The sequence below is a fragment of the Lithobates pipiens genome, unplaced genomic scaffold, assembly GCF_037356315.1.
Source record: "Lithobates pipiens isolate NorthernLeopardFrog02 unplaced genomic scaffold, aLitPip1_a1.2 Scaffold_19, whole genome shotgun sequence".
Taxonomy (NCBI): Eukaryota; Metazoa; Chordata; class Amphibia; order Anura; family Ranidae; genus Lithobates; species Lithobates pipiens.
In genome coordinates, this window is record NW_027507764.1 from 169,912,554 (window position 1) to 169,924,562 (window position 12,009).

General features: G+C 40.6%; 1 protein-coding gene across 1 annotated transcript in view; it reads left to right on the forward strand.

The window, feature by feature from the left end:
• GPD1L (glycerol-3-phosphate dehydrogenase 1 like) overlaps nucleotides 1-8,673 on the forward strand; it is a 78,954-nt gene extending 70,281 nt beyond the window's left edge. Inside the window, exons 6-8 of the mRNA XM_077491462.1 lie at nucleotides 545-778; nucleotides 3,377-3,483; nucleotides 7,727-8,673. Of these exons, the coding sequence (XP_077347588.1) occupies nucleotides 545-778; nucleotides 3,377-3,483; nucleotides 7,727-7,823 (438 nt within the window). The 3' untranslated portion in view covers nucleotides 7,824-8,673. The remainder of the gene's footprint in view (nucleotides 1-544; nucleotides 779-3,376; nucleotides 3,484-7,726) is intronic.
• The last annotated feature ends 3,336 nt before the right edge of the window (nucleotides 8,674-12,009 follow it).

Here is a 12,009-nt window from a genome sequence, read left to right on the forward strand (position 1 = left end):
TAGCTTGTAGACTCTATAAATTTCACACAGATCATATAATATGCAAAAATTTGGGTTATTTTTACCAAATATGTGTAGTAGTATAAATTGTGGCCAAAATTTATGAAGAAAAATTGCTAATTTTGCTAAATTTTGTCACAGAAACGAAGAAAAATTCTTTTTTTTTCAAAATTTTCGGTCTTTTTTCATTTATAGTACAGAAAATAAAAAACCGAGAGGTGATCAAATACCACCAAAAGAAAGCTCTATTGGTATGAAGAAAAGGACAAAAAAATCATTTGGTTACAGTGTTGCATGACTGAGTAATTGTCATTCAAAATGTGAGAGCACTGAAAGCTGAAAATTGGTCTGGGACTGAGGGGGGTTTAAGTGCCCAGTAAGCAAGTGGTTAAGGGGTGTGTTGGCCAACTGTATGTAAGCTTCTATTCATAGTAATGAATATTTTATTTTTGTATAAATCCTTACAGTTGACAAATGCATTGCATATCGATAAGATGTGGCATATTACGTTCTCAGTCTTTACCATGTTTGTGTTTTCCTGCAGAATATTGTGGCAGTCGGTGCTGGATTTTGCGATGGCCTGCAGTGTGGAGACAACACCAAAGCTGCAGTGATCCGTTTGGGGCTAATGGAAATGATTGCGTTTGCCAAAATCTTCTGTAAAGGCCCTGTGTCAACTGCCACATTCCTTGAGAGCTGCGGCGTGGCTGATCTCATCACTACTTGTTATGGAGGACGCAACAGAAAAGTTGCTGAGGCATTTGTGAAATCTGGCAAGGTATTTCTATGAACTGAGCTCTATCTTAACTATGCATTTAAAGTTGTGGACCACTTGCACTTAAAGTGCTCTCTGACCTCAATTAGAAAGTTAACCCTCTGAACCTCCCCATTCCGTACCTCATGATTGGTCAGTGAAGCCACAAAGTATAGTCATTGGCCAATTATGAGGCACAGCAGAGGGCAGCACAAAGTGTCAACCTCCTAGCTGAAGTTTTTGAATCTGGATAATGGACTACTGCAGGTGTTGGTGTTTCCAGGAAACTCCAGCAACTTACAAAGTGTAAGAACAGGTAAGTGTAGCTGCCTGCTGACCATTTGCATAGAGCGCTCAAGGGCTTACTTTTAAGCAGGCATTTCAAACTTGAACAAAGCCGTGGGAGAGGTGACTATCTTCAAGGCGGCTGAATTCCGTCTTAGAGCCACACGTGCTTCCAGAAAGATTATGGTGTTTTTGGCACTTAATCCCAGTAAAAAAAAAGCCACAAACCATATCTGCAACATTATGTAAGAAAGTTTAATTTTTTAACTGGAAAACACCTGGAGGGCAGGGATGAGTAGGTCCCCGGTTTGGTGCCAAAACAGCCCTGACCAGTCGAGGCATATACGCCTCTATGACTCTGCCAAATGTATGCAGTGGTAGCTGGCACCAAGCTGTCAGTAGGAGATCCTTTAAGTCATTGTTGGCCAACTTTGATGTGGGGGGGGGGCTTCAAGTGCAGCGCTCAACATCCCCAAAGGGCCACACATAAAATTCAATGAATGTTCAAATGTCAAACTGCAGACGCATAACAGAATAGTCTGTGGGCATGATACAAGAGATGGAAAGACACCGTGGAAACATTAAAGGAACTGATCAGAGACTGCGGACAGGGTATAGGAGATTGTCAGGGACTGCAGAGGGTACTGGAGATTGGGGACATGCTTCAGGAGACCGTCATTGTCTGACAGAAATCACTGCTATAACAGGATAAAAGGGAAACAGATTAGTGTCTGCAGGAGGCATGAGGGCTGCACAAAAAGTGCCACATATGGACCATAAGTAACAGGTTGGACACCAGGGCTTTTTAAGTCCTGTAAGTTGTGAGATGGGACCCTCCCATGGATCGAACTTATTTTTTCCAACACATCCCATAGATACTTGATTGGATTGAGATGTGCAGAAATTGGAGACCTAGTCAAAGTCTCAAACGTGTTTCTTAATTTTTGAACCATTTTTGCATTGTGAGAGTGTATTATCCTGCTGAAAGGCCACTGCCATCTAGGAATACCATTTACACAAAGGGGTGTATTTGGTCACCAACAATGTTTAAGTAGGTGGTATGCATCAAAGTAACATTCACATGAATGGCAGGAGCCAAGGTTTCCCAGCAGCACAGTGCTCCAAGCATCACACTACCTCCACCAGTTTGCCTTCTTCCCATAGTGCATCCTGGTGCCATCTCCTCCCCAGGTAAGCAACGCACATGCACCCAGCCATCCACATAATTTAAAAGAAAATGTGATTCATCAGATCATGCCACCTTCTTGCATTGTTTTATGGACCAGTTCTGATGCTCGCATGCCCATTGTAGGTGCTTTTGGCTGTAGACACAAGTCAGTATGGGTACCCTGACCAGTCCGTGACTTCGCAGCCCTATACACAACAAACTGCATTTTTTTTCTGCTTTCAACTCATTAACATATATATATATATATATATATATATATATATATATATATATATATATATATATATATATATATATATATATATATATATATATATATATATATATATATAATTTTTTTTTATTTATTTTTATTATTTTTTTAATCCTAAACCACTATAGAGAAGAAGCGAGAGGGCCACATGTGGCCCAGTCAAGTTTGGCATGCATGCTTTATATTTTGAATGGACTGAAAAGAGGTTTTTATTGCCCCACTAGGGAAATTCACTTTGTTCTTATGTTCATTGTCACTGAGACTAAAGGCGAGGGCAGATCCAACATTTTGAGTTGTCGCCAGAATAGAGGGGAAAATCCTCCAATGAGGACAATGGCATGGGTTTTAACCATTTCCTTCTCTATCCAAAATGGGGGAGGGCTTTAGATTTAAAGACATTTAAAATCGGACCCACATTTATTATGAAATACACTTTGTACCCAATATTGTAATATATATTGTTGCTTTATTTCACCAGAAGCTGAATCTGCTGATGTTAGTAAGGCCTGTAAAGTGTTGACATGAGTCTGTCAGAATCCCCCTGCATTCTTTGATTGTGCACAGCAAGCTGCAAGTTTACTAACAGTTTGCATACCTCTGCATGTCTTCTTGTTACTGGGAAGATTCAATTTTACTGTTTACTGTCACTGCATTATCTTCCTGTGATGACACATTTCTGTTTGGCCGTGGGGTATCAGAGCCTTCCAGCTGAGAAATTGGTAGAGAAAGGGATAGCTTTTTGGTTATATTACTACAACTTGTGTACGAATAAATATCTTCAATTTTTGTTCTATCCTGGCCATCTTTTATATTGGTTTTTAAACCATTTTGTAATTCTCAAACGTTCTGGTGATCACCTCAAATGTAATACTCTAAGTGTGTTTCTTTGTTGCAGAGTATTGAACAGCTTGAGCAGGAGATGCTTAATGGACAGAAACTTCAGGGTCCTCAGACCTCAGCAGAAGTCTACCGCATCCTGCAGCAGAAGGGCATGGTAGATAAGTGAGTAGTTGTGTTTTTTTTTTTTTATCTTTTTATTAGTGGAATTTTCAGCAAATAGAGATGGTATACAGAGGGCTGCGTGATGTTTCTTTTGTGCTTACTGATCAAAGAATGCATTTTTGAATAGCGTATAAAAATGGCACATGGCTGGCGAGCAGGGATTGTTGCAGATAAAATGTTGCTTTCATTCTCATAAAAGCCTGTCGCAAGAAATGATGACTTTGACTTGCCAAAGGGCTTGTTTACATGGCAGTTCGGACCTTCCTCTCCCACCCCCCAAAAAAAAAAACTCTTAATGGAACAGAAGAAAGACAGGTGCAGTGTATGGTAGAATAGCTGAGATTTGTCATATCTGCAAAAAAATGTAACCTCTGCTCCCACTAATGTAAAAATGTAACAAAAAAAAGCTGGTTGCACTGTACCCCTTTGTGTTTTTTATTTTTTTGTGTGTTTAAGCTTAGTGGAAAAACAATGTTTTTACAAAGAAACCTCCACTGAGGGCATTGTACAGTTAGTCTAAACTTGGCTTCGACATGCATCTTCTGTCTAATCGGACCAAGCCTGGATCACAAATTGCAGCATGGTCATTACTTTAGAAGCACTACCAGTGGAAAGTTAAATGGTTCTCCCAGCTACAGATATTTAAAAACCATGATGGGTAAATCCAGGAAACCTTGTATGCCAAACAAAACCATTCACCAGCATGTCTGGAATTTATCAAAGATCATTCAAAGCTACAGCAGCCACTGGGCAGAATAAAGAAACAATCATGTAGGACATGCCTGGAATGTATCAAATAATGAGGTTTTAATATAGAAACGCTTCCAAACCAAGAGCTGAGACCCAATTCTGTATCCTGGCCTAGGCCGACAAGGCCCAGGCCTAGAGCAGCACTTTGCAGGGGGCAGCACGGATAGGGTCCCCGCCGGCTTGCGCCAGTCTTATGCGGTGGACTGGGCTGAGAGGCAAATTAGTCAAGCCGCCGGCATTCCGCAACTGTTGGGGGGGGCAGGGGTTCTAATTTTGACTGTACGATCATCCTGGACCACAAACCTTCCTCACTGTGCTGTATTCTACTGCACTATTGGGATGGTTATATCTTAGTCCTCTCCGTAAAATTATCAGAAATTTGTGCTTAAAGTAGAACTATAGGCAACAAGTTATTTTTTTGAGTAAGAGTAAGGGAGGGAGTAAGGGAGGGTTATAGCCCCTGTCAGTTTATTTATTTTACCATCCCTTTCCCATTGCAGAGATTTCCCTTCACTTCCTGCCCTGTAGCCACACAGGAAGTGAGGAAATCTATGCAAATTAAGGAAATCTATTGGCCCTCCAGACCCTCAGAACTAGTGTCCCCACTCGAAAATTTCAGGGCAGGTCTTAAACAGCAAGGAGTGTTGCCTTGACAGGAAGGGGTGTGTCATATTTAAATTGGGGGGGATACACAAGTTTAGTCGGGCCTGGGGCAGCAGAAAACCTAAATACACTACTGCTGAGACTGCTCTGGCTCATTCTAAGTATGGTGTTGCATATTCCCAATATATGTTGCGGTTTCTCATGTTTAATCTCGCAGTGCCTAGCTGCATATCCTAAAAAGCCTGTACAGTGGAGATTTTTTCAGCATTTAAATGTACTGGTGTTTTTTTTTTGCTCCCTGTGAATTATACACTTGCAGTGAAAACCCTTCATGACAATAGGATTTAAAGAAACTTGTGCACTGCAGGTCAGTGGAAACTGCCTTCCAACTCCGTCCAAAGCCATTATACGCCAGTAGACTGCCTAACTACAAAGTCACAGTAACTAATGTAAACTGCACATGCTAAAAGTGCTTTTTATACAAAAGGAAAAAAAAATCCAATTTTAAATGATCCATATCTTGATCCCACACAAAATCCATAGAAATCCATTACATGATACATAACCGTTGTTGCATTGTACTTGCAAAGCTATGAGAGGACCATAAGAAATGGGAAGGCATGCGAGGTAATAAAAGCACATTTGTATTTGAGAGAGTGCCGTATATGTAACTTTTAGACTTGCGAAAATATTCGGCCCCCTTGAACTTTTCAACCTTTTGCCACATTTCAGGCTTCAAACATAAAGAGATAAAAATTTTATTTTTTGTGAAGAATCACCAACAAATGGGACACAATTGTGAAGTGGAATGAAATCTATTGGATTTTTGAAACTTTCTTAACTAATAAAAAAATGAAAAGTGGGGCGTGCAAAATTATTCGGCCCCCTTGCGTTAATACTTTGTAGAGCCACCTTTTGCTGCGATTACAGCTGCAAGTCGCTTGGGGTATGTCTATCAGTTTTGTGTGTAATCAAGTCTCTGTATAAATGCATCTGCTCTGTGATAGTCTCAGGGTTCTGTTGAAAGCGCAGAGAGCATCATGAAGACCAAGGAACACACCAGGCAGGTCCGTAATACTGTTGTGTAGAAGTTTAAAGCCGGATTTGGATACAAAAAGATTTCCCAAGCTTTAAACATCCCAAGGAGCACTGTGCAAGCGATCATTTTGAAATGGAAGGAGTATCAGCCCACTGCAAATCTACCAAGACCTGGCCGTCCCTCTAAACTTTCAGCTCAGACAAGGAGAAGACTGATCAGAGATGCAGCCAAGAGGCCCATGATCACTCTGGATGAACTTCAGAGAACTACAGCTGAGGTGGGAGAGTCTGTCCATAGGACAACAATCAGTCGTACACTGCACAAATCTGGCCTTTATGGAAGAGTGGCAAGAAGAAAGCCATTTCTCAAAGATATCCATAAAAAGTCTCGTCTAAAGTTTGCCACAAGCCACCTGGAAGACGCACCAAACATGTGGAAGAAGGTGCTCTGGTCAGATGAAACCAAAATCGAACTTTTTGCCCACAATGCAAAATGATATGTTTGGCGTAAAAGAAACACAGCTCATCACCCTCAACACACCATCCCCACTGTCAAACATGGTGGTGGCAGCATCATGGTTTGGGCCTGCTTTTCTTCAGCAGGGACAGGGAAGATGGTTAAAATTGAGGGGAAGATGGATGCAGCCAAATACAGGACTGTTCTGGATGAAAACCTGTTGGAGTCTGCAAAAGACCTGAAACTGGGATGGCGATTTATCTTCCAACAAGACAATGATCCCAAACATACAGCAAAATCTACAAAGGAATGGTTCACAAATAAACGTATCCAGGTGTTAGAATGGCCAAGTCAAAGTCCAGACCTGAATCCAATCGAGAATCTGTGGAAAGAGCTGAAAACTGCTGTTCACAAACGCTCTCCATCCAACCTCACTGAGCTCGAGCTGTTTTGCAAGGAAGAATGGGCAAGAATTTCAGTCTCTCGATGTGCAAAACTGATAGAGACATACCCCAAGCGACTTGCAGCTGTAATCGCAGCAAAAGGTGGCTCTACAAAGTATTAACGCAAGGGGGCCGAATAATTTTGTACGCCCCACTTTTCATTTTTTTATTAGTTAAGAAAGTTTCAAAAATCCAATAGATTTCGTTCCACTTCACAATTGTGTCCCACTTGTTGGTGATTCTTCACAAAAAATAAAATTTTTATATCTTTATGTTTGAAGCCTGAAATGTGGCAAAAGGTTGAAAAGTTCAAGGGGGCCGAATACTTTCGCAAAGGCACTGTATTTCTCAGTAGTAATAGTATATGGTTATTGTGTTTCCTTGCCGTATGGAAACCTCATTACATGGCACATTTTAAGTGGTCTAGTTCATGGGGCATCCTTGTATTAAAATTAAACAGCTGCATTTTCTGTGATGTATTTATACACACACAAAAAACAAGTGAGACTTAAAGAGGAAGTAAACCCTGATGAGTTTACTTCCTCTTTCATTCCCTGCAACTTACCTGACACAGGGGCCAGCGAAGTCACCGCTGTCCCCTGTAGTCCGCCGCATCCATCTTCTCGGTGGGTCTCGCAGCTCCGCCACTGTCATTCGGCAAAGCTGCGATGACGTCACTCCCGCGCATGCGCACGGGAGCCGAGACGAGCGGCATTGCGCGGCATCTTCGTTATCGAGGATGCCACGCTCAGTGCACCTGATCTTCGGGCAAATATCTCCTAAACCGTATAGGTTTGGGAGATATTTCTTGGACCTACAGGTAAGCCTTAATCTAGGCTTACCTGTAGGTCAAAGTGGTTTGTAAGGGTTTACAACCACTTTAAGTAGGGTTTTAATAAAATGGTTCCTGTTGCAGTATATATTTTTTAAACATTGTTTCTTTATCCCACAGATTTCCACTTTTCGCTGCTGTTTATCGAATTTGCTATGAGAAAACACCTGTGGAAGAAGTAATTTCTTGTTTACAGAGTCACCCAGAGCATATGTAACTTGGGGACAATTCTTCAACATGACCAGTCTTTTTTTTTTTTCTTCTTTTTTTTTCTTGTTTTTTGCTGCAGAATCCTGGAGAAAATGCTCCACTAACGCACAAAGGCATGAATGTGTAATATCATTTTCTTTGAGTCTGGTTGCAGACTAGTAAGGTTACAGACACTAAAGTATTTAAATGCCCCCTTTTTTTATCTGTAAGACAGAATCTTGTAGGCAAATTTTTAGGCATGGTTTAAATCTGATTGTGAGTCCAGCAAATGCTGTAAGTATTATTCCTATGGGACACTGAAACTTTTATTAAGGGAAGAGGCCTGTGCTGACAACCTGGTTCAGTGCCGAATTTTATTCTCCTAGAGATCATGGCTTCAATTGTACTTTCTCTGAAATGGAATGAATATTACTAATCTATTAGTCTGTATTTCTGGTTTCTCCAACAAAATGCCATTATCTACATGCTCCATTCATTGTAAGGTTGGCCCTCCTGAGTTCTGAGGTACCAGCTGGACACTGTTACACAGTGCAACTATATCAGTTTATTATATCAGTTTAGTGTTATCAACTTTTATTACTACAAGGCAAAATTATTTCATATTTTTTTTAGTTTTGTATTTTCTTGTGAACCACGCTTATAACATTGAGCGCACTCTTTATACGACAAAGAAACATTTAAGTGGGAATTCCTATTTTAAGTGTACATCTTTTAAACCTTTATCTTCTAATGTATGTAATGATTTTAGCATTGATGCATATTTTATAAAATCCTAGTACTGTACCATTCCACAATGCAGTAATCTGCACATGAGATTTACCATCACACTATTAAATCATTCGGTAACCATTTGAAAATTCTTGTTTTTTTGATTTATTAAAAAAAAAAAAAAAAAAGTTTTAATTGTAAAGAAGCATTTTAAATATACAATTGCATGGCATGGTGTATAGTAAAAAAAAGTGCATAAGTGGTCTCCATAGTATAAAATCACAATATGGCATTATCAGACATAACACAATAGAGTAAGTAAAATGGTAATAGAAATACTTAATACCTATGTTCATAGAATGGGAATCCTGTGTGAAATGGGGAGCAAGGGTAGGGAAGGGATGAAACAGGGTTGACCATTGAAGAGGGGCATAGTGGCATTACACATAATACATTACAAGGGTGCAAGCATAGATGTAGAACCCTATAGTAAATTATAAGAGCCTGAGCACAATATCATACAGCTCAGGTGTCTGACTGCTCAAGCCATCTATCCCAGATTTTATTAGATTTCTGTATACAGGTCCACAGTGGGTGAAATGGAGTGCCCATTTCCCCTTAACAGTGTAGGCACAATGGACTGGTTTGGGCAGTATCTATAAACCCAGAGTGGAGTTGGGTATGCTCTATATGCTGTTGCGTGAGTCTGTTGGGTAATCCTAGATGAAACCCAGTGTGGTGCCCTCCAGTACCTCCTTCTACTCGGCATCCTCTACAGACCCAACATCCAGCTTCCACCGAGATTTGACCCTGTGGGCTATAGGGGAGGTAGTGGGGATGCACAGGGCATTGTACAGAGCAGATCTCAATCTAGTGGGTTCTGTGTCAGTGATATCGATCAAGGGCAGAGATTGTAAGGTAGGGATATCCTCTGAGAACTGAGCTTGTAGTGCATGACGGAGCTGTAAATACCAAAAAAAAAAAGAAAAGCATTTGGTTAGAAAGCACTCAGCAGTCAAATTCCTCTTTCAGGGTTTAAAAGGTCTTTTGGGCCTGGGTGTGAGCACCCAATGAAGATCTATCACAACTTTTTAGAGGCCCAGATGTCAATATTGGGTATGGAGGAGAGTTTTTGTAATTGAGGATTCTGCCACAGGGGAACATGTGTATAAGGAAGGGCATGAGTCCGACTTAGAGCTAGCTCCCAGACATGTTTGCGATGTTGCAGCATAGGCTTGCGTGTATTCACTGCACTGAGCTGTCCACACTTTCTAAAGATCACCATCAGCGGTTCCTCCCTAAGGTGGTCTGAATGTATTAAGAATGGCAGTAATCATTTTTAAAGCATTTAAGGGGGAGTATCACTGGGGGGGTCTTAATTATTTTACTATAAACCTCCCTCAATGGGTTGCCCAATTTGTCCCCCTAATATTGTCTTCAGACTACCAAAATTATGGCCAGTCCTAATAGGCACAAGTATGACCTAAAGAGAGGGCAATAATTTGGTTTCACATAGCTAAGCAGAACATGATTTTATAATCCATTTGTTTTTATAATATAAAGGCACTCCACAAATTACAAGATAGCTACAGCTGGTGAGATTTTTGCCATTTTATTTTTGCAACCAAAACATGTCACTTCAAGGTAAAGTAACTTACAAGGTTACCAGTAGAACTTGCTTTGAAAGTAAACAAAGTACAATGAATGTGTTATTACAGTTCATAAATTGGGACTTGAAAGGTAACATACAATGATTTCATTGAGAACTAGTTATTTTACGAGTGGGCAAAAGGGATGTGGGTTCACTAATGTAGGATACTGACCTAGGGGGCAAAACCAGGAAAAGGTCAGGGGTATAGCGGATATTGTGTAACATTATACGACAGGGAAAATAAGGGGGGGGGGGGTCGTTTGGGAAGGCCTGGAGGTTTAAGGCTGTCAATACATTTATACTCCTTTTTTTTTTTTTTTTTTTTTTCTTGTACAATTTTCCTTTAGATTTACCAAAACCACATAATATGAAGTCAGACCTAAACACTCTCAATTTATATGCAATCAGGCAGACCCTTGCCTTACGTAGTTGATGGTAAATCTAAAAGAAATTGAAGAAGAAAATTGTATAATATATGGCCAGCATAAAAGTGAGTGTTTTTGAGCTAAAAAAAAGGGACTGCGGAGGCTGTCCAGTTTTTGGAGATAATCTGAAATCTTTTTGATCGTAGAAGTGCTGTGATACAGAAGTCCACCATATGTACATTTTTGTTCATTCTTTTATGTGGAGATTGAGTTTCGTATCCTGATTTGGATCCCATACCCCCAGGGGATATGGATAACCCTGGCTCAAAACCCCTGCTGTAATCTAGTACAGCCAATGCTCTGCAATATGCAGCAAGTTTGTGAATAAACTGCAAGTGGTTAGAGCATGTAAAAAAAAAAAAACATGCACAAATACCTAGTTTACTTGCCTGCAAAAAAAAACAAATTGACCTTGTAACTTGAACTGTTAGACAACCAAGGGGACTGTCAAAATTATTGCGTTAGGACTGCAGTACGCTAGGGTTCCATGACGTGGCTGCAGCTTGCACATGTACTTGCAAATGTGTGCAAACAAAACCCTTTGGTTTTAACTTGAGCTGTTAGACAGGACAATTTTGTTTGTTGCAGGAGAGATTCCTACATTACACATCACTGTGTTGATGCAGGGATCTGTCAGTATTTTATTTTATTTTTTTTCTCATTTCCTTCAACCAAAACAAAGTGTATACCCAAGGACTTGTGATCGCAGAATGCACCACAAGAGTCATGCGAGCGCAGGAGGACCTCATGTACACCCTTTGGCAATTTAAGCCTGTGATGTAGCTGTCTTTCAGATAAAGCACAGGCACCAAGTGGTTAAAATGTTTGTGTTCATCGGTGTGTATATACAGTATCTCACAAAAGTGAGTACACCCGTCTCATGTGTTTGTAAATATCTTATCTTTTCATGTGACAACACTGGAGAAATAACACTTTGCTACAGTGTAAATTAGTGAGTGTACAGCTTGTATAACAGTGTAAATTTGCTGCCCCATCAAAATAACTCAACACACAGCCACTAATGCCTAAACCGCTGGCAACAAAAGTGAGTACACCCCTAAGTGAAAATGTCCAAATTGGGCCCAAAGTGTCAATATTTTGTGTGGCCACCATTATTTTCCATCACTGTCTTAACCCTCTCAGGCATGGCGTTCACCAGAGCTTCACAGGTTGCCACTGGAGTCCTCTTCCACTCCTCCATGAATACATCAGGTAGTTGGTGGATGTTGGAGACCTTGCGCTCCTCCACCTTTCGTTTTGAGGATGCTCATTAGGGTTTAGGTCTGGAGACATGCTTGGCCAGTCCATCCCCTTAACCTTTAGCTTCTTTAGCAAAGCAGTGGTCGTCTTGGAGGTATGTTTGGGGTCGTTATGTTGTAATGCTGCCCTGTGGCCGAGTCTCTGGGGGG